At 39.9% G+C, this 22,032-nt stretch overlaps 4 protein-coding genes and 1 long non-coding RNA gene across 5 annotated transcripts; 2 read left to right on the forward strand and 3 right to left on the reverse strand.

Moving 5' to 3' along the window:
* The first annotated feature begins 295 nt into the window (after nucleotides 1–295).
* smg9 (SMG9 nonsense mediated mRNA decay factor) lies at nucleotides 296–5,726 on the forward strand. The gene is made up of 13 exons (XM_031852569.1): nucleotides 296–744; nucleotides 858–932; nucleotides 1,324–1,558; nucleotides 1,711–1,808; nucleotides 1,918–2,030; nucleotides 2,524–2,635; nucleotides 2,808–2,903; nucleotides 3,065–3,150; nucleotides 3,832–3,938; nucleotides 4,021–4,128; nucleotides 4,340–4,465; nucleotides 4,557–4,701; nucleotides 5,212–5,726. Exons 1-13 carry the CDS (start codon nucleotides 598–600, stop codon nucleotides 5,288–5,290), a joined length of 1,527 nt encoding a protein of 508 aa, XP_031708429.1. The 5' UTR covers nucleotides 296–597; the 3' UTR covers nucleotides 5,291–5,726.
* A 1,457-nt stretch (nucleotides 5,727–7,183) lies between these two features.
* LOC116386426 (urokinase plasminogen activator surface receptor) lies at nucleotides 7,184–9,224 on the forward strand. The gene is made up of 5 exons (XM_031852609.1): nucleotides 7,184–7,304; nucleotides 7,480–7,596; nucleotides 7,678–7,821; nucleotides 8,449–8,559; nucleotides 8,664–9,224. Exons 1-5 carry the CDS (start codon nucleotides 7,259–7,261, stop codon nucleotides 8,861–8,863), a joined length of 618 nt encoding a protein of 205 aa, XP_031708469.1. The 5' UTR covers nucleotides 7,184–7,258; the 3' UTR covers nucleotides 8,864–9,224.
* A 3,096-nt stretch (nucleotides 9,225–12,320) lies between these two features.
* LOC116386645 (myelin-associated glycoprotein) lies at nucleotides 12,321–17,094 on the reverse strand. Its single transcript, XM_075447375.1, is given in 16 exon segments — nucleotides 12,321–12,390; nucleotides 12,471–12,509; nucleotides 12,724–12,771; nucleotides 12,849–12,875; nucleotides 12,963–13,007; nucleotides 13,095–13,121; nucleotides 14,027–14,074; nucleotides 14,200–14,290; nucleotides 14,371–14,667; nucleotides 14,769–15,110; nucleotides 15,222–15,257; nucleotides 15,961–16,254; nucleotides 16,342–16,531; nucleotides 16,533–16,637; nucleotides 16,730–17,061; nucleotides 17,064–17,094. Coding segments are annotated over 16 exon segments (2,022 nt in total).
* Nucleotides 17,095–17,554: 460 nt separating this feature from the next.
* On the reverse strand, nucleotides 17,555–18,663 carry LOC116386646 (sialoadhesin-like). Its single transcript, XM_031853048.1, has 2 exons — nucleotides 18,324–18,663; nucleotides 17,555–17,865 (listed from the first exon to the last, which is right to left on the reverse strand). Exons 1-2 carry the CDS (start codon nucleotides 18,661–18,663, stop codon nucleotides 17,555–17,557), a joined length of 651 nt encoding a protein of 216 aa, XP_031708908.1.
* Nucleotides 18,664–19,370: 707 nt separating this feature from the next.
* LOC116386430 (uncharacterized) lies at nucleotides 19,371–22,007 on the reverse strand. The gene is made up of 3 exons (XR_004212966.1): nucleotides 21,496–22,007; nucleotides 21,342–21,369; nucleotides 19,371–21,252 (listed from the first exon to the last, which is right to left on the reverse strand). It is a non-coding gene; the product is annotated as an uncharacterized LOC116386430 (long non-coding RNA).
* Nucleotides 22,008–22,032: the final 25 nt, after the last annotated feature.

Consider the following 22,032-nt stretch of genomic DNA (forward strand, 5'->3'; position numbering starts at 1 on the left):
TGTTATAATTGGAGCAATGCATATACTCAATATTTGTATAGTAATATTTGAAGTATACGAGTTATGAAACCCAACGTAACCTAATTTGATTATTATTATTAATGTATGTTACTTTCTTTAATTCAAGCACACAAAAGAGTAGCTGAAGAAGGATAAACCAGAGCAATTGGATATCAGTAAAATATACAGTAAAGAAAGCCCACGGATCCAAAAAGTGGCGGAACTACTAATATCATTGCGATGTTTCATGACGACTTCATTTACCACACGGACGAGGTTCGTTTGATTGGTTACCATTGCAGGCGGGTGGAGTTTCTTTCAGTACCGGATAACGCTGTGTTTTGAAACTAGCGCAGTGCACACGAAGAAAGCTTTAGCTAACTCTACTTTATTATAAACTTTAACTATGTCACCATTAAATATATCTAAACGTCATCGACAGTAATGGTGACAGGATTGCTAGCTTAGAGTAGATGTCTTGTTTCGAAGATCTTTGAGTATCTTTAGCTCGCCTCTGCTTGGACCTGGGTTGCTATCGTTAGCTAGCTTACTGTTGTCATCGGTTGTGTTGTTGTAGTGACTCAGGTGAGCAGCGACATGTCGGAGTCCGGTCACAGTCAGCCCGGGATGTACGGGCAGGGACGCCGGAGGAGGCGACGCCGGGGGGACAGAGATGCAGGACCTCCGGGGCAAAATCTGTCTGGTCCCAGTCGGGATCGAGAATATCAACCGAGGGAACGCAGGGTAACGTTAAGCCAGACTACAAACACATACTGGCATAAGGAAGTCTGCGTTGTTGCGACTGCTGGTTTGATTCCTGCACAAGAAAAGTGACTCACTTCAGTTTGTCTGTCCAGGATGGGAGCGAGGATCCACCAGGCCCACTCATTCAGAAGACCCCCATCATTCTTGCAAAGCCCCCTGGGGAAAGGGTATGTTAAGTTATCCAAGATACTAAACTCATCAAACGCATACATTAATAATGACACCAGAACATTTGGATTTGTCTAGGTAGTACTGTTTGAAGGGTTGTCATATTAACCACAAAGTACAAATATACTTTAGCATGACTGTAATGTGAAGTTAATGTTGTTATCACATTTGAGAAGAAAGTGTGGAAATAAATACTTTTAATGTTTGGCAATGTAAGGTATTTATAGTTATACATAATTCTTTCCAGAATTTACAATTCACAATGCCAACAAAAATGAGTCGCAGTTAATACGTGATCGTTACAGAAAGTACAGCTTGTTTGTATTCAGGTCTTCTGCCTCTCAGCTCATGCAATCTATCGACCTGTGCTGTTGTTGCATCCTTTACCAGGCCAAGTCCTCACAGAATGCACCTGTCAGTGGAGCTCCAGTCCTAGAGAAGCCCATCATGCTAATGAAAGCCAGGGATGATGGAGGGAAGCTGGGTACCCCTCCAGATGCGGCAGCTCAACCCTCTGGTCCTGGGCCCTCCAAGATGGAGAGGGAGGGGCAGCGACCCACCCAGCCTGTGTACCAGATCCAAAACAGAGGAATGGGTGCTTCCGCATCGAGCAGCGCTGTGGACCGTGAGCTCTTGTAGATTTCACAAAAATACCTTTTTTTCCCCTACTGTAAATGTCAGAAACTGTGATGTTTTGACTACTTGGATGCACTCAATAAGGCCAAATTACACCCGCGTAGAAAAGAGAAGTAAATCTTGTTTTCATGTGACTTCCAGCCATGGTTGGCCAGTCTAAACTCCTCCCTCCTGAGAAGATGAAGCACAGCATTAAGCTCGTGGATGACCAGATGAATTGGTGTGACAGTGCCATGGAGGTGAATTTAGTTTATTGTGGAACCATGGGTATTGAAGGATGTGTTAATATTTTCAATATAATACACTGTATGTACTCAAAGGAAGTTCTGTGTTCAACATGTGTTGCAGTATCTGAGGGACCAGACCGATATGTTGGTGGTGGGAGTCATTGGCCTGCAGGGAAGTGGGAAATCTACAATCATGTCCCTGTTGTCTGCCAACACTCCTGAGGAAGATCAGAGGTGAGGTTGGTAGTAACACCAACAATAAGGTCAACCTTGTAAACTGCTTGGTTATATGCATTTGTTTCATTTATTGATAGAAAACAGAATAGTGGCTAAAAGGGAAGTTGAACCATGAAGAAGTCCACAGTTAAAGGATGCTGACACAAGGATGAAGCTTTCCCCTAATGACAGAAAATATCATCTAGTATTTAAGAGGAATTTGAAACAATGCAGTATTGTTTGTCAGATGCCAGTTTAGTGTATGAGGTCAGTGTCAGCACATGGTGTCCCGTTGAAAATGTGATCGTATGTTGCTGTACAAGTTTCACCATCGAGTGCATTTTAAAGCTAACTGTTTGTTTCGAGAACATTAGAAGTACTAGCTAAATTGCTTATTCAGACCTTTACATCCCTTCTATGCTTTTTTTAAATTGCAGTTGTTGTACATCTTCTCTTTTAGCTTCACCAGTGCAGACATTTTAAATGATGGAATGCATGTTTGTTTGCTCAGGGGCTACGTATTCAGAGCCCAGACTCAAGAAATCAAGGAAAGAGGAGGAAACCAGAGTACAGGCATTGATTTCTTCATCACACAGGAGAGAGTCATCTTCTTGGATACACAGGTATGAATGTAGTATTTGCAGATGCAGTTTCTCTTCCTTTTTTCTCTAGTATTTATAAATTAGCTGTCAGTGTGTTGAGTGTAAGCAAGTCATGAACTGTGTAACTTGAAACGCTGTGTTTGGTTGAGGGCTGATGAGCTGTGTGTGTGAATTCCTTTATTTGTTTCTTCAGCCGATGCTCAGCCCATCTATTCTCGACCACCTCATCAACAACGATCGGAAGTTGCCTCCAGAGTACAACCTCCCTCACACATATGTTGAGATGCAGGTCAGTGGCTGGCCTGCAGATGGCAGCAGGTGAAACACCAGTTGTTTATGTGAGCACTGGTGCTTAACCTCTAGGGACCAATACACACCCTTTACTCCTCTGATTCATCGTTTAATGACGCATGTGACCACATTAGCACTCTGTGTATAATCTGTCAACAGTCTCTTCAGATCGCTGCCTTCCTGTTCACAGTGTGCCATGTTGTCATTGTGGTTCAAGACTGGTTCACTGACTTAAACCTCTACAGGTTGGTACTAGCTAATCTGCAATGGCTCTTGGTTATAGTTCGTGCCAAGATTCACAGGACAAAAAAAGAGGGTAGCTCTCAAATCCCCATCCTACCTCAGGAATGTTGAGCATTTGATCTTGTATGTTGAGGGAATATTTGTCTTCTGCTTTTACATAAGCTCAATAATATTTATCTTTCAGTTGGTCTTGTTGACAACAAATGCAGGCAAAACCAGAGGTGTTGAAAATGTACCAGTCTAACTTGTGTCGACGCATATTCATCTTGTCCAATACAATATTATCTGTTCAAGATGCCCACACGAAGTTCTAATCCTTCATTTGAGTAATTGTAGCCTCACTGTAAGACACTTTCCCTGTGTATACCTTTTCCTAATTAGATTTTTAAAAGTTTAACTCTGTAGTTGAAAGCAGCTGTAATCAGCTTAGTGGTAGCTACTGGAGAAGGTAGACGACACTAGCCTTGAAAGTACAGAAATTCATTTAAACCAAATGTAACAACTTGTATATCTTAAGAAGTTATGGAATTAAAGGATAGTTTTTTTAAAGTATGTATTTAAATTATATTAATATGCCCATACATGTATTGAAACATTGCTAATCACCCATCAAATGCAGCCATTGTCTCATGAATGCAGATGTTGGAACACAACAGGAAGTTGAAAGTTTTGTTTGTGTGTAGGTTTCTTCAAACCGCTGAGATGTTGAAACCCTCCACTCCGTCTGCAAGCCATGACAGCGCTGGCTCTTCAGGCAATGACGATGGAGCCGAGTACTATCCTCATATAGGTGACTTTTTAATACAGAAACACACAATCTCACACACATCAACCAGGTTTAATGAGCTTTTTAAAATGTCTCCCTCCTCCAGTGTTCCTCCAGAATAAAGCCAGACGGGATGATTTCTGCCCAAGGAATCTAAAAAACATGTATATGGTTGTGGACAAATTAATGGCCCACTCGCATCTCAAGTACAAAGGTTAAAAACTGCAAGAATATCATCTTCATACATAAACATATAGTCTGTTCATTCTGTGGCTGTTTGTAAGAGCTAACCTTGTTTAGTGGATGTGTCACGGTTCAACCAACAATACCACTGATTAGAATTAGTTTTAGAGCTTTGATTAACAAAATAGTTGCTCCATGATGCCACACCTGCACTCATCCCATAATACATGGTTTGTTTTTAGGTACATTGTCCATGCTAGACTGCAACATGTTTCCTGGTTTGGAGCAGGACTATCTGGCAACTGAAGTCAACATGTTCCTCCTTCCTATGCAGGAGAATGATGGGGAGGATAATCTGACTAAAGCAGGTTATAGAGAATGTATCTTCACATAAGGCACAACTCAATTGTTGTCCCGTATATTGTGTAAAATGTGAGTTCATCTTTGTACCGTGTTTAGGGACGGGAGCATACCCGCTCTTCTCTCTGCTCCCGGGGTACAGAGGACATCCTGCGTTCTCAACCATGGTTTCAAAACTGCGCAGCCAAATATTGGCTATGCCCCGCTGTCAGCTGTCACACACCATCCTCACTGAGAAGAACTGGTAAATGTCACATTCTTCAATGAAAAATACAGGAAATTGATTTTCTGTAAAAAAATATTTGCATATATTTTTAAATAGGTGTACGATATGATCTCAATGGGTTAAAAGGGCATTTTCATTAGATCTCATCTTTAAGGATAGTGCTCTCTTTAGTTGCAAATACAACATTTATGATAAAGTAGGTTTGTGTTTTTTGCCAATGAAACAGAACATGCATTTCAATAGAGTTTGTGCAGTAAAAATAGAGATTTACAAAGCATATCTTTTTTGTGTGTTACTATAGCCAGTTTAATTCAGTTTCAGTTTTTATTTATATTTTGTAGTTGTAGCCTTTATTGTTCGTAGTGAAAGAGTTTTCAAGGTAGATGTGTGGGCGAGCTTGTGGCAAAGACGCATACTGCATAAACTGCTCCTCTGCTATACACATCAGTTAAAAAAAACATCGGAACACATCCGTTTCATCAGGTGAATACAATTTGGGGTCTGTATAAATGTGTTGTGTTTTTACAGGTTTCACTATGCAGCTCGTATCTGGGATGGGGTGAAGAAGTCCTCCGCCCTCTCGGAGTACAGCCGCCTGCTCTGCTAACACCTTGGTTGAACTGCTGTCGTATACAATAGCAGTTGCAAGCTGTTACGTCTGATAATCAGGTCACTTAAAAGAAAATGTGTCTGTGAAAGTGGAGCCGCAGTTTGCACCCTACAAGAGGGACAAGAGAAACTGGAAGCCCGGTCACTGGTGGAGAGTCAGATATTAAAGCAGGACACCTTCTGTAGACTTTGGTGGGAACGAAAAGCTGAGAACTTTTGGTGCTCAGTGTCAGAAAGTTGTGGATCTCTGCACATGATCGAACAAGATTCGGATGGTTTTTTTTTGCAAGCCATTATGGACTTTGTGATGTTTTGGTCTGATGGTGCAGACATGAAAATATAGAAATCTGCATTTGTTTTTTCTTAATTTTCTTTCAAACCTTCAAAGTGTAATTGTGAATTACTCAGAAATAAAAGGAAACAAGTAAAACATATTTTGCATCTGGGTCATTTTTATTGCACTTTTCTTATGTCAGTCTCCAATGACTTATTGCTTTAAAACCTTTTACAATACAGTCTATGACCTCTATAGTCTATCTACATCCTTGGTACGTGGCTTTTGTTTCCCCTGAAATAACAAACAGCTTAATGTGCTTAAACCTGTTTGGTCTTGATTTTTTGAAGAAGAAATGAAACTCAAGTGTTGGTGGGAAACCACTTGTTGAGCAACCCTTGTCCCAGATGAAAAGCCTCATGCAGTTAAGAGGTTGCGTTAGGTTTCCATGATACACTTTTCTACACAGTTAGATATCAGATATCCAGTTACTGTATTAGCCCAACAGATTAAAAGAGTTATGTCTATTGTATATCTTTCCCAAATAAAGTAAGGGTTATGCATGTTGACCTACCTCAAATAAACCGTATTTACATATTCAAGGGAGGAGACATACAAATACATGCAAGTTACGAACTAAAAGAAGCAACCATAAAGGGATGAGCAAGCCAAAGTATAAAGAGAGAACAACTTCCCATCGGGATGCACATTTCAACCTAAACCTTGTCCTGCGTGCTATGCTCTGAGCATTAAAAGTGTGACACCCCTAAGAGATTTTTGTCTCGTTCCTCATTGTCAGAGTGGGATTTGCCACAACAATTTCTACTGCAGAGAGGGACAATGCTCAGAGATATTTATTGTATCTTCATTCAGGAATATTGTGATGTTTAAACGTCAAGGTAATCTAACTGGACGCGATAAAAGTAATATTTATTTACTTTTTCCAGTGGTTCTTTTTCTGCAGCACTAATATAAAACAGTCATATTCAGCAGCAGCAGTTAACCAATACAGCCAAAGTTGTACAAAAAGCAAATGATCAAAATGCAGTCACCACTTTACATCCAAATTACCTGTGTTACTTTGAAATAAAGGGCCAGCATGTGAGAACAGTCAGTATCTGCCATCGTGCAGTCACCTGATAAAAGAATTGGAAAAGCTCCTAAAATGTTAATGCGCTGTAACAGAGAACATTTTTCCCACCTTTCATAATTGCAGTGTGGCAGTTCCTCGCATGACACAACGGTGTAAACATGCACTGAGATGTATTGACGATGGGGTTTGCTGTCCTCAGGGCATCCAGAAGTGTACTCATAATTACACTGGGTGGATCACAGATGTTCTATGAGAGATGTGTGTTAATATATTATGTGTAAAAACAGAGTGGAAGTCTTTCACTTTGTATTTTATTGGTCCTTCAGTCTGTCTCTCTATGTATGGATACTCTGTGCTATAGCTCTTCTAGCTATAAGACACCTCTTGCACTACTGTTGAGATCTGTGAAAAAGTTGCAAACTTAAAAAACGAAACTAAACATGAGTTTCAATTCAAGTGAATTTACAGGGCTTCTCTTTTTTTCACTTTCAAAGCAGCACAAAAGGAGTGGTCTGAGAATGAGGACAACCCCTTCTCAGAAGAACTACTTATAGCCATAACAGATCAAACTGAAACTTATTTTATCCCGCCATCACAAAATGCATCTCCTTACTCTGATCTGTGGCATTGTGCTTCTCTCTAAAGGCAAGGTTACGTTATGTTTTTGACAAGTACATTTTTAAGAGATGGAGGATCTTCATTTTCATTTTTTTAAAATGTTTTTTTATATATATATATATATATATATGTATTTTATATTTACCTTTACAAATGTTAAAACTTTTTTTTTTTTACTTATCTGAATATTGTGTTTCCACAGCCCACACCCTGAGATGTTATGAGTGTGTGGGACTCTCAGGAACCTGCCAAGACAAAACAATAGAATGCCCTTCGTCAAGTCAACAGTGTGCTGCACTTCATTTAACTATATATGCAGGTATGGTCATTTGTGTTGCATTGTTTTATCGTAAAACTGCTTTGTCCTGTTCGGTCTATAAAGGTTCCTCTTTTGTTGCAGGTTCAATACTAACTGAAGTCAAGACAAAAGGCTGCGCTTTGGCTCAAGAGTGTGTGAACGCCTCAATCAACAACGGAATCTCTAAAACCATAATTACCAGCGAGTGTTGCAACTCCGAGCTCTGCAATGACCAATTTGCCCCTGGTAACCTACTTATATTGTCTGTTATTTTACACTGAGAGCTGTTTTAGTTGCAGGAGCAAACACTGTTAAAAATGTGACTACTCTCCTCACTACTACTACTCTCCTTAAAAGTTAGAGTTGGTTGCATTTGTCATATTTTAGATGTCAAAATAATGACTTGTATAATTAAAAAAATATGTATATATGATTTTACTGAGTAAATAATATATTTTAAACATATATTAGTTCTATATTCATGTCTTGTGCTGGATAGACATTGTGAATTGTGGATTGATGCCAGTGAATGTATCAGAACCTGAGACATACGTATGCTTGGGCAAATAGGGTCAGAGAAACAAGAATCAAATTTCAAAACCAGCCAGTATGAGGAAATTACTTTTCCCCAATATCACCATCCATTATAGAGGAGCCCAGGGGTAATATACCCCCAACTGCCACAGTGTAGCTGTGTGTGTATATGTGTGTGTATATGTGTGTGTCTGAAAGAGAGAGAATATTCATAAATCTGTTCACCAGCATATAAAGAGCTTCAAAAAGGCACGAAAGGAAGAATAGTGCATTGCAATAACCCCCCAATCCCCCTATACATAACCAAGTAGTATGAACAATGTATGTTTTATATTACAGTGCCCAGCAAATCCATTGCAAATGGTAAAAAGTGCTTCCAATGCAACGGAAAAGACTGCACCGCAACTCTAAACTGTGAGGGAACTGAAGACCACTGCATCTCAACCAAAGGTAACAAGCCTGCAAGCATTTAACATCTTACTCTGTTCCACATATTCCTTCTGCTCAGAGAGGGATTCTAGATGAACGCACTTACATTATTTTTATTCTCTCAGTGACTACAAGAGGTGAATCAATCACCCTGAAGGGCTGTGCCTCCAAGGTGATGTGCGCACCTGAATCTACAACGATGGCAGGAGCCGCTGGAACAGAAATAAGCTGCTGTCAGGGGAATTACTGCAACAGCGCCAGCAGCACAAGTGCTGGCCTTCTGCTCCTGGTGACACCGCTGGTCTCTTTGGTCGCGCTCTCTTAAATAGTTGAGACAGTAGCATAACCCCCAGCTTCTCATCTTTGCAAGGCCTCATAGTGCTCACACCCCTCCTTATCCGTTCAACTGATGAGTGAGAAAATTTAGCTGGCAAAGCGTTTAAATATAGTTTAGTAAAGCTGTGATTTCCATTTATCTCTTATCAGCTAGTTTCTAACCAGCTTATTTACATTTTTTAGCATGTTGCCTACACAACAGCATCTGTCTTGCGTAGAATGGTTCTTTCTGGGACGAGAATGTATATGAGTGCGATATTATTAACCTGAAACCTATTTTTAATTACAATTATCAAGAATATTTTGATGTCATTGACAAAAGAAAAAGCTGGATAAATAACTTTCTCAAATTTCTGCTGTGTATTCAGATTTCTGTTTTCTTGAGTCCTTAAAATCCTGTCTCAGTGTCATTTAAAAGATGTGTGTCAGGCCCTCAGCCTATATTTGCTTATTCCAGACTCTGATTTAAAGTTGAAGGCATCCTTGAGTTTTATTAATGGGGCATGATGTCACTCAAAATGTCACTCTAGGAGACACAAAAAGAGACACAAAAAGATAAAAATAAAGATGAAAAACTACTGCAAAGAGACCACAAGAGACTCGCAACTATGAAAATGGAACAACCAACCAAAAAGAAACACAAAATGATTACGAAGAGACACAAAACAAGTGCAAAGGGTTAAGGGGATAAACAACCATAGACAGAAATACTTTTAAACTCTTGTAAACTCTGGCACACAGATACGAATGTCTAGTTAAGGTCAGGAGGTTGGCAGATTCACAGTGATAAAATAGGTTGAATAGTACGAAGCCTGGGACTGATCCAGCTCAATCTAAACAACGCACGCACCAAAGTTGTCAATGTAAAGATGTGAGCTGTTACACCGTCTCCATGATAAGCTTTTAGCGGAGACAGAGAGGTGGACATTTGGTCCACAGCCAGGTGTACATCGGAATAAAGTGCAATTAGCAGATAACAATTACAAAGTGACGCAAAACCACAGAGAGATGCCTTACGACTACAAAGAGACAAAACAACCAAAAGAGACTGAACAATTATAAAGTCTGTGTGTCTTGCTCAGATGAAGGAGAGGTTGTGGGACCTTTTGCCAGTCTGTGCACAGGGGCCCGTCGTCTCTATAATCCATCCATGAGCCTGTCCCCGTCTTTAAATGTGTATTTGTTGATTGTACATAACTGGCAGGACATGTGAAGACTGAAGAGGGACACTTGTTAACGCTGTGACGACCCCTCCCTTCCACCAGGGGTCTGTGTCCTGTTTTCTCCTCAGTTGTCTTCCAGGATGTTAATCGGCCACTGATGGGCGACACCTGAGCTTTGGGTTGTCCCAGCTATAAAGGCTGCCCCTCTTCTTTAGCTGTGGTCCCTCTCTGCGGTCTTTTTAGAGGACCTGGCTGCTGCCTTGTTTTGATTGTTTATTTAGTTTAGTTACTGGTTCATTAAATAAATGTGTAGTGACCGTTGCTTCCCAATAAAAAAGTCACTACGGTTGCTGTAATGTTTGTTCTGACGCGTGCCATAAATAACAAAGTCCAGTTTCGAATATAGGCATTTTATTCCTCACATAATCAGAGTTCACCACTTTCTCTTCAGTTATCCATTTTCTCCTCATACCAATAAATTGTAACATTTGCATTCATTAAATCTTCACGGTCAAAAACTGTTTGCTTCTACCTATTAGCAACAACCTGTGTCCAATGACCCCACTGATTATATTACCTGTGGCCTGATTCACACCGGCACTACGCCCCCATGTGGTGGGAGGTTGTACAAAAACAAAACGACAAAATGGCTCTTACAAAATGTCAATTTATTACTTTTAACTCGTCTTGCCTCCCTCATGTTACGGCCTTTTGAGCCGGGTCGTGACAATGCGCTTTTAGGGTTTGCAGCTTCCTGTTTGGCCACTTGATCAGACAGCAGGAGAAAAACTAGGGAAGTTCACTCAACAGAGTGCAGATCTCTGTCAAGTGTGTCTGTAACGAGCACTGCTGTATGTTTGATTGAATGAATATAATCACAATTGCGTTTTATGCTTCAAGTCTATTTTTTTTTCAATATGATGCCCAACAGAAGGTCACTGAATACATATATGTATCACTTGAAGCATGTGCCACAAACAATGTCATTTGTCACAGTCATATGGGAGTGGACCTACCAGGAATGTAGATGCCCTTTAGTCTCTCTCTCTCTCTCTCTCCCTCTCTCTCTCTTTCTCGTTTAGAGGAAAATAATCAAATTACATTGGAATTGTATGCACAAGACAAACTATTGAGTCAAATTGAAAGATTGTTTTTTATTTATTATTATATTTGACAGCTGATAAGCATTCTTTAAAGGTGCACTGTGTAATCCTTTGCCACATGCTCCAAAGAAATAGGGGGCAGCATTTCCCCTCTGCTGCTAAATCCATACTATCTAAATCAGTTAAAAACAACAACAAACAAGCCCATACTACCAACTAACAGCAGGGCAAGAATACACACAATTCCACTAAACTGCTGAAATTCTGAGAGTTGGTCAAAATAACTCTGATGCAGACGGCACAATCTTGGCGCTAGGAGCTGACACACGCTGAACTCCTGACGAACTCGTCTCCTGGAGTCGGGGAAGACGAAGTGAGGGTGCGAGTTGTTTTCTCATTTCTGTCACTTTGGATTTAATCCAATACACAATATACTGTACATAACAAAAAAACTACTTATTTGTCCTCCAGACTGATGGCAGAAGCCACAGTGACTCACTATCACCTAATGAGGAACAAGTGGTATAAGAAGACAGGACGGGGCTTTAAATAGTTTTCTAAAATTCCGGCCCTATCTTACACATTGCACCTTTACATAAAGCAAGTTTAAATGCAAGACAAACTTCACTTCCCCACACATGCAAACATGTACTGTGCAGTATGTGTATGATTGTAAAATAATAAACAGCAACACGTCCTGGAAGCATGCGATGATTCCGAGATGTCTTGAAGAACTCAATAGTTGCCGTACATATGGAAATCCTGTAACAAATTTGAGGAAAATTGGAATGAGTTACAATAGTTCTGTTGCTGGTGAGACAAGTACTCGGGATGTTGATATGGTGAATCCTGGGTGCTTTCCATTAAATTATGCTTTCTCACATCCTCTGGCCCATGGCCCAAAAGCAGGCTACCATAAGCAGGGCATCCTTTATTGTTCGATGCCTTTTTCCAAATGGTTAGTCAGGAAACATGATATAACCTACTATTTTTCAGAAATAAGTAGCAATGGCATCACTGTTTACCACAGCACTACTAACCTCCGGCCTGACAGAGCGGGGAGGTCTCCGGTTACTGGAGCAAACAGAAATATGACAGGAAGCAGACAATTAATGGACAAGTATCTGAGACACAGTGGTATGACATTTAAAAGAGATAGGAACAGCTGTGTTTGTAAAACTCACTCCTTCGGGAATGGAACGCATTGTTTGAAGAGTTGAGCATCACAGTTTACAGTGGTGGTGTTGTTTCTACGGGAGGAGGAGGGAATCACACAAGATCAGTGTTTAGGGCTGTGTGATGTGGTAGTGGAACATCGATAAACACTTACAAATAGGCAACACTGAGGTTCACAGTGTTACCTTGGTTTCTACCAGGTTAATAAATATATTCATATTAATTGATTTCCATTCCTAAAATAGTAGGAATGGAAGTTCCATTCCTACTATTGATTATTATAACAGAAGTTTGAAAATAGAAAACCTCCTCCAGTATGACTTTCTGTAAGAACAGTGTCAATTAAATATTAAACAGTTTGAAATAGTGAGAATGGTAAAATCTAAAAAAATACAAAAAACACCTACCTGGGTTCCCTCAGATTTTTCAACTCAACATGGCCATCTTCTGCTCTCCTGAAAAGGGAAGAAATGTAAACACAAGGCAGTAAACAGGGGATTAAACATGAATGATTAGTCTTGGATATTCTTACCGGGAAAATCGTCTCCAAATGGACCCCCTGTATGGAAATAACAGTGTTAATGCGTGTCAGTATTAGGTCTACTGTATTTGTCCAGTTTGTTAAGCAAGCAGTCTGCTTACACACCGTTTTTCTGGCCTTGGAGGTCTCTGCCTGTCATCAGGGTTTCTCCTGGAAATTTCGTTAAGTGGAAAATATTTATGTAAACCGATTACAGCACATCCACAATTTTATATGAGACCAACAAAAGAGACTTACCTGGATAATATATCCCAGAGTGATCTCCTGTGATAGTTGCAGAGACAGAGATTTAAATAGCTTTTTTGATGGAAATACAGGATGTATGTATGACAAAAGAATCCGGCAGATCGCTGAAGCTTCAATCATCATCAATACAGCAGCTGTGTGGCAGCTGATTAGTAACGTCCAAAGCAAACGTTCTAATCATTTTTCACATTAGTACTTTGGGAAATACTAATCTAACTCAACAAACATATACTCAATGTGTGATACCATATATACACAGCGTGTTAAGTCTACAATCATTTCATTCAGCAGTTTGTTTGTTTTAAACTTTGGATGGACACTAAGAAATAATGGCATCATAGAATGGGGAACATGACGACCTCTTAGAGTTGCTCCAGCTCTGCGTTGGATTTTGCAGTAAACCTATAATCATATTGAACTCTATAATAACAATAAATAGAATAACTCTGAAGCAGCTGCCCTTACAAACTACCTACTGTTGCATGCACTAAACACACAATTAGGATATACTACTTCATCATAACATAGGCACTGCTCACAGCAGCCATTTTGACCTGCCATCATAGATAAACACAGGTGTAATTAATTAACATTAATTATCAACCTATCAATAAGTCATTATTATACCTGTGTCTACATCACTGCTATGAAAAGGGCCTATTGAGCCTTGAACTTTGACCCTCTTGCTCATATATCTGGGGGCTTGTTAGCGGTCATCAGGCTGTGCTTTCTCAGCATCTCAGTAAAATTTGACGCATCTGTCACTGCCCAGAGGATTGTGGCTCAGAATGGCCAGAAAAGCTTGCTGGCTTGCACACTGCAAAACGCAACCTGATGCAGTTTTTGAGTAATTTTCTTGTGTTCCTGACTGAAATCTAGACATCAATGACGTCATCATTACTCATTACGGTTTACCTACAAACCTTTTCTCTGGTCGAGGTGGTTGTCTCAGTGAGTCGTCAGAGCGCTTCCTGTTGGTTAAAAACATTCACTCGTAAATGTTGACTTTGACATTCTACAATAAACAATAGCATCACTATAGCACAGATATTACCAATCTACAGTATTGGCATCTTTTGAATTGACATGTATTTACCTTCTCCTATAGAAGACCACTCCAAACACTGCAGCTAGGATGATAACAATCAGGACTGGCACTGCAATGGCTACTGCCCGAGAGCTTGATCCTGGTGATGTACATTTGACAACTCAATGTATGATAGAATTGCAAGACATAAGCAGAACAGATGCATTTTGTGGCTCTCACCCTTCACAGTCAGCTGGACTGTGTTGGCTTGCTGCTTGCCCCGCCACCAGATGGCAGTACAGGTGAGGGTTTTGGCCCCATCTCCTCCAGCAGCCATGAAAGTGATGGTGGAGGTCGTCTGCCAGATGCCCTGCGGTGTCGAGGTGTGCGTGACCTCACTGGTGAGGCTAGGGACACTCCATGAGAACACTGGTGGATGTGATGGACATGTGTGCGTCACAGAACACGAGACGGTAATCGTTGAACCGGCGTAGATTTCTGCTGGAACTGAGGTCATCACTGGTTTTCCTGGGGACGCTGAGCATGTGAAACACAAAGCAGAATACTTATGTTGATTAGAAAACAGATAAACAGATAAATAGCTTGGCATATTTAAAGAAAATTAAGACTTTTCAGACCTTTCATAACAATAAATACGCAGCTATTGTTGAATCTGTGTCTGTTATTGTTTCCTTTCTCTGCATGGAAACAGAAGGGCCCGTTGTCAAAGGGCTTGATGTCATCGATCTCTAATGAGCAGTTTCCCTCATTCACATCTCCTAGTATTCTGGTGCGGCACTTGAAATGGTCAACCACATAGCTTGGGGCATTGTGGTAGATGACATCCCCAGTTTTTTTGGACCAGATGCCACGCGTGACAGGCTCATCCTCCTGGTACGGGAAGCTGCAGGGAATCACCACACAGGAGCGAGTCAAGGCGCTGAATCTGAAAGGGACCTCAGCATCCACAGCGTGGAGAGCTGTAGAGGGAGAGAGAAACAAGCCATGATGGGATGCCTGTAGAAATCAGTCCACTTTTGACATAACATGGCAGCAGGATGAGTTTTGAGAGAATGGAGAAGTACACCCACTGTCATTTTCATATGGATCAACTGGTCTGACATATTCTGTAACGAAAAAAGACAGCAATCAATGATCAATGTGTCATCATTAGAGCAAATGTTTGACATTTTGGTAAATATTTTTATTTGCTTTTCTTGCAGAGAGTTGTCAGAGAAGAGTATTAAAACTCCTACATGTCCGTTAAATGTAAGGCTAGAGTCTCCAGCTTAGATTAGTTTAGCATTAAGAATGGAAATGGGAAACAGCTCGCCTGGCTCTGTCAGCAGAACATCTAAAGCTCACTAGATAACACTTTCTATTTTTTGTAAGTTTGATCCATCTAAAGCCCACTGGCAAAAACAACATTTCACCATAATACTGGGGCCGCTGAGCAGTTGAGCAACCCGATGAGACTGCAAGCAAGAAGTGGTTGGGTACATTTCCCCTGTATAAATAATACATCTTTGCTGCTTTTCAGTTTCTGTACAGATGAAACAAACTATTCATAACATGTTAACCAATGAGCTGTAGAGGGGTCGGAGGGTGGATTTTGTTACTTTCAGACACAGCCAGGCTAGCTTTTCCCCCCTTTACCAGCCTTTGTGCTAAGCTAAGCTAACCTGCTGCTGGCTGTAGCTTCATATTCAACAGACATGTAAGAGTGGTATCAATCTTCTCATCTAACTCTCTGCCAGAAAGCCAATAACAATAGCTTCCAACATCTAAAACAATTCCTTTAAGTGACAACTATATATGACATGAACTTACTTTTTATATGAAGTATTTCAGAGTCTGAAGTCTCCCCAGAAACAAACTGAGCAGTACAGGTCAAGGATTTACCGTCATCCTCAAGAGAGCCAATGAAGGTTAGATTTGACACAACGTTATCGGTATTGCTGGAGATTTCTTTGGTTTTGAGCGAACTCTGCATGTCTTCGTAATTCCACTCAACGGTTGGTTTATTTTTCTTACACTTGTAGGAAACAGAACAAATGACACTCTTTGCCACACCCTCTGTTTCCACACCTGGCCGCTCAGTCATTGTGATTTCATCATATGGACCTGAGCAGAAAGGTGATAGTGAGGTTTAAATCTAAACAGGAGCATTTTAATTTTAATTCAATCACTATTGTCTGACACTGTACTCACATTCAACATTCAGCTTGAGCTCACTTGTGGCTTTCTGACCACTACGGTGACTAACAGTACACTTCACACTCTGGTCCTCCTCTTTTACGAGCCAAGTTCGCTCTGCTCTCCTTTCCCAAATCCCATCAGATACCAGAGTGTCAGTAATCGCCTCTTTTCCAGGTACACCATCCAGGTTTAGGGTCGGGGGGGGCAGAGGCACACGCATGGCGCACATTGCAGGACACTGTGCTCTCCTCTCCCACCCTGGGGATACCAATGATGCTCAGCTGCGGTTCCTGTGCATGGTCTATAATCTATCATTTTTGAAAACTGCCTGTCTTGGAATTTGGATTTAATTGACAAAAAAAAAAACGGGAATGAATGCATCCAGATACTTGCCTAATACAATAAGTTCAGAGGTTTTGTCATAAAGCGTGTGACCCACACTGTGGTAGGAGGCGATAGGGTTCAAGTCTACCCATGGATAAAGTCTGTCCTGGTTGTGCGACATCTCCAGCTTCTCAATCTTAAGACTACAATTCTTCTCCCCAACAGATCCAATCAAGCTAGTTATCCCGTTAAACTTACTAATAATGTTTTAATTTTCGCCAAATACAGGTGGGTACCCATTGCTCTGGAACAAGTACCATATAACTCGCAGGTCAGCAGGCTGGGAGATACTGTAGGGGAATGTGCAAGGAATGATGATACATGAGCCTTTAATGCCAGTGATGCTGCGGGGGTGGTGAAGGACCAGCTGCGAGAAAGCATCTTTTCTGTAGAAAGAGGAAGCGTTTAAAGTGCAGTTGGACGTTTTTAAAAGCAGCTCAAGAAATGAGTGGTGTTTCCACTCAGAGTGTTTCATCTGAATAATTTTTGGAGGTAGGAAGAAGATAAAGAATTGAAAAAAGTATTAAACAATTTAGTGTAACGGAACTGTCATTTCTTTCCTTTAACCGTTTTTTGACATCCCATTCATGGGAACTATCTTTCTAAACAAGCTCACATTGGGAAATTATCTTATAGTTGTATTTCATTTTCTAAGTTTTAATTTTTTGAAGAAAGAGCGGCAAAAATAGACACTTCCACATTAAGAGAGGGCTGGCAAAATGAGACGAGTCAATTACATTGAAATACCTTTCAGTTCTATTGCAGACTTTGTTGGTGATGCAGGGCAGTTCTGGTATATGACTGCTTTAAAGGCTATTGGCTTGTTACATAAAGATTATCATTATTTGTACTCATTCTTTACCTGTAGGGTGATGCTCTTTTCCTGCCTTTGTCCCCCAGTGAATTGTGCAGAGCATGTCAGAGATCGTCCATGGTCTTTAGCTGATGCTGTAAATGTCAGTGTGGAGACAGACCTCCACTCAGTATTTCCTCTCTTGCTGGTGTCAGTGGAGGCCGGCATGGTACCATAGTTCCATGTGAGAGTTGGAATATGTTTTGGGCATGTGTATGAGGCAGTGCAGATTACTTTGCTTGCCTGTCCCTCAAGAAATTCATCTGATGTGTGGCTGATAGTCAAGGGTGAAAAGGAGCCTGAGATACAAATGGTAAATGTTAATAATTTTAGGTCAGCATCAAAGAAAAATGGTTTAATTCTTGCGTAACCATCACATACATTCTGCATTTAGGGTTTTGGTGGCTTTTGCAGTCAGACCGCTAGTGTGTCGGACAGAGCACTCCACACTTTGGTGATCGCTCTCTATGTTCAACGTGGTCATCAAGGTAGTTTGGATGTGCCACCAGATGTGGAGCTTTGAGTTAGGCTGTGGCTTCGCAGTGGGATGTTGAGACTCAGAGTCGGTGGATAAGTGGAACAGGTGTGGTAAACAGTGCATTGCACGATCACGGGCTGTCCAACCTTCATGCTTCCAGAGATCATAATGGATGGTGTCTCTGGCCTGCCTTTACAAAGGAAATGTGAAAAATTATTGATGAAATTAATATACATCTAAAAATGTATCTTTTTATATAAGCTCACCATGATTACTTACTCACTACTTCAATTGTGACAGTTTTGTCAAAGAATCGGTGGGTGTATCTTCCAATATTCTCTGGATCTACCCAAGGGTAAATCCTCTGTCTGTGGTGATGCCACGTCACTGGGTAGATTTGAAGACTGCATTTCTTGTTGAAATTAAATACTCGTGTTTTTCCATAAAATATGCCAATGACATCAGATGGGTACCAATCGTCATAAACTATTGGATATTTATGGTTGGCATACTGGTACCAAACCACACGATCTGGTCTGCGAGGTGGATTACTATAGTAGTCAAAAGTGCAGGGGATGACAAGGCAGGAACCCACCAATCCTTTGATATTGCCTGGCATATATACATGCCAGGCCCTGGAACCGCAGAAAATGTATCCTGCAAGAGCAACAATATGCAAAAGGAAAATGTAAGAATAGGTCAGTGTTTATATCCAACACACACACACTGGAAGAACAAAACTGCATTACCTAAAATATAGAAGCTCAGGAGAATATGGCTTAACCCAGGCATCTTGGAAATGGTACCACACACCTGAAATGACATGAAATGAACATCTTAGTTTGCATTGCGATACCTCTCACCACAGCACTCACCTCACAGGCAGACTGCACAAAAGGGCAGAGCACTAGAAAGAATAAAGGACTGCGAACCACCAGTGTTGCGTAGCACTGTCACTGGGCACCGGTCCTCAGCCTCTCTTGTGAGCGACACAAATCCATTCAAGATGAACTGTTTGAAACACTCATCAGGCTTTTGGATTGGTGGCTAACTCAACTCCCTTTGGCTGCTGCCTGGAAGCTGCCTCTGTGGTGCGGTCTATCAAGTGACCCGGATCATAACAAAAAAAACACTGTTTCTCAGCATAAGGACCCGACCGAGAAACATTTCCACGTGGCACATATGTGCTACAAAGTTTCTGCGAATACTCTGCTGAGAATCTCGCCTCGAAAACACATTTCTATGCATGACAGCAAATTCATCTGCCAGCCTAGCGGCCTGCTGCAGGGTGGTCACTTTTTGCTCATTTAAATAAACCACAGTACGCTCAGGCAACCAATTTTTTATTTCTTCTAAAATGAGTTCACACACAGAGGCTAGTTCGTCAGCGTTACATGCTTTACACCAACAATCAAAAATAATAATTTTATCCCGAGCAAAGTCAACGAAAGTCTGGTTGTACGCCTTCTTAACCTTTTAAGCTCTGAGCCTATTTTTAGGCCTCTGCTCAAAAAATTGCATATACCCATACTAAAAAGACTGTAATTCTATAACTACAAGATGTACAGAGGGTGAATGTCTGCAGCTGTATTTGGGCGGAGTAACAGTTTAAAGGCCAAGACTATTGAACCAGAATAGATAAAAGAAAAACAAACCCAAAAAGACAATGTGAAAAAAGAGAGAGCACACATGCATTTTACATCCTGTACATAAATGGCCCAAAATATCAAGTGATTTCATACATACCGATAGATATATATGTATATACTAACGCAATGAGAGTCTGCTACGTCATGTGCATGTGCTGGAAAAATAGCAAATTCAATCTTTGATGTATTTATTTTCAAAATAAAACAGGGAAAACTTATTTATAATAAAAATACAGGCAAAATAGGTAGCAATAACAAAAAAGGGTTGCAAAGAATACATATAGATTACTTAATCTGATACATGGTTTGCCATAGAAAGAAAGAAAAATACAACCTGAAAACTATTTTAAATAAAGACACCTTTCTAGGCCTAGAAAGCATTTTTCAACATACCGAGATAGTTGCTCGTTTCTAAAGCAGTTCAAGTTTTAAATGTTCTAAAGTTAGGTCAGTCAATGTTAATTTGTGGCAATATGGTATATAAAAGCAGAACAAGGTTGATGTTGTAGTCCAGAAAAACATTCTCCATTTCAGAAAACTCCTGAGACGGACTAAGGGCAACAAGAAAATTATAATCTCATCCTAAAGATTTATTTTGAGTAAAAAAGAGACAGTAAATTGTAAAGTGGAGACGGATATTTTAGCAACATGCAAGATCTGTTTCCTGTACTTAAACTTAACTGTCTCAGATTTGGAATGAAAAAATCTAACTCTGTGCCGTTCTATTAGAATTTCAAAGAAGCAATGATGTCACCATAGTTACATAAATCAATATTTTGGGAAAATTAATTTGAAATTCAGTTTTTCATCTAATACAGTTGTAAAATGCAAGGTAAAGAAAAGCTTCTTTTATTCACTAATTCGAAAATATCAGAATGACTTACCCCAAGAGTTGAAAGTTTATGAAGCGTTTCAGCACCTTTTGAAGTCCCTAACCACTCATGAGTTGAAGAAACCTCACTCTAAAATGTACAATAAAATCAATAACCCATATCATACTGAGTTCTTACATATTGCTAATATACTGTATAAAAACATTTGACCTGTATTTAGATGCTGGAAGATAATTACCCATGATATATAGGTCCTGTTTACAGCTTTTTGGCTTTTCCCATTATGAGGTCATATTTTTAATTATTTAACATTTTGGGAAATACACTTACAATAATAATACATTTAATACAATTCACCTTTTTGCCAAGAAAAATATGGAACCAGACACCTGATGGTTTGCTTTGCATTATTAAGATTGAAAACCTCATTGGAAAAATCACTAACAATGGTGAAAACAAACAAGTACTCTGGCTGAACAAAGTTGCACTTACCAATGAATTTTACTTTCCCTAAATAATTGATGAAATTATCAAAGAGAGAATCAAATATAGTTTGCTTGATAACAGAGAATACCACAGTAGTCGTGTATAAAAACTGCAGTCATCAGATGCTCTTAATACAGATGACCATTATGAGCATGATTAGAATCTTTTGGTGTTTTTTCATATGTTTCCATAGATGTTGACGTCGGCAGTGTTCATGTAATCGTCCCCGTCATCAAGGTCCTGTGAAAGATTGAGGTCATTATTGTCACAGATGTGTCATTGTTCTGTACGTAATTATTGGGAATTAATCAATGGCAATTGAATAGTACCTCTTGGTAATTGCAGGATTTGGGCTGGCTGAGGACCATAAACAACAGTAATAACAAGAAGAGGGAGAAAAAGAATGACATTACTGTACTTCAATATGTGATATCTGTATTTTATAAACTGATCAGGTTTAATTAAGAGGAGTCGACCAAGTACCTTTTGGGGGACGGGAAACGAACTTTGGACACTTTCTGGTCGGCACTGGATTTTGAACCTGAATCTTTTGAATCTTTTGAATTTGAATTTTTGGTCCTGTGGATTAAAATTCACATCACTGAAGTTCAGCAACCAACAATTAGCTTTATTTTTTTACGTTTAACACACTTATGTATTACTTCAATCCACTATGTCCTCTTTAGGCCTTCTGTTATATTTGTATGTAATACAAATCAGTAACATTTAAATGCAGAAAATATAAGAAATGTACTAGTTTCATTAGATTAAAATACATGATCAAAAGTTAAGTTTGATTTTACTGTGAAAACCAAAGTGTGTTTGAACTGTGATAAAAATCAAGTGATAAAATTAACTTGTTAAATCAGTCATTCATCGAAATAGAACTGCATAAAAAAGAAGAACAGAAAATATGCAAGTGTTGTGAGGCATATCAATACATCTTATCAAGAATGCCAGAAAAGCATCAAACGTGCACAGGCATGCAAATTACAGTGAGGCCAACCACGCAGAGGCCTA

Source organism: Anarrhichthys ocellatus, unplaced genomic scaffold, assembly GCF_004355925.1.
Source record: "Anarrhichthys ocellatus isolate YVR2014 unplaced genomic scaffold, GSC_Weel_1.0 scaffold13, whole genome shotgun sequence".
In the NCBI taxonomy this organism is placed as follows: domain Eukaryota; kingdom Metazoa; phylum Chordata; class Actinopteri; order Perciformes; family Anarhichadidae; genus Anarrhichthys; species Anarrhichthys ocellatus.

Bases quoted from the DNA above. Each gene is read 5' to 3' on its own strand.
- smg9 (XM_031852569.1), top strand. From the start codon at position 598: ATGTCGGAGTCCGGTCACAGTCAGCCCGGGATGTACGGGCAGGGACGC. The intron at 1,559-1,710 runs GTGAGCTCTTGT...TGTGACTTCCAG, and splicing joins ATCGAGCAGCGCTGTGGACC to CCATGGTTGGCCAGTCTAAA. The intron at 1,809-1,917 runs GTGAATTTAGTT...CATGTGTTGCAG, and splicing joins GGTGTGACAGTGCCATGGAG to TATCTGAGGGACCAGACCGA.
- LOC116386426 (XM_031852609.1), top strand. From the start codon at position 7,259: ATGCATCTCCTTACTCTGATCTGTGGCATTGTGCTTCTCTCTAAAG. The intron at 7,305-7,479 runs GCAAGGTTACGT...GTGTTTCCACAG, and splicing joins CATTGTGCTTCTCTCTAAAG to CCCACACCCTGAGATGTTAT. The intron at 7,597-7,677 runs GTATGGTCATTT...CTTTTGTTGCAG, and splicing joins TCATTTAACTATATATGCAG to GTTCAATACTAACTGAAGTC.
- LOC116386646 (XM_031853048.1), bottom strand. From the start codon at position 18,663: ATGCCAGGCAATATCAAAGGATTGGTGGGTTCCTGCCTTGTCATCCCC. The intron at 17,866-18,323 runs GTAAGTAATCAT...TTTGTATCTCAG, and splicing joins TGTCACAATTGAAGTAGTGA to GCTCCTTTTCACCCTTGACT.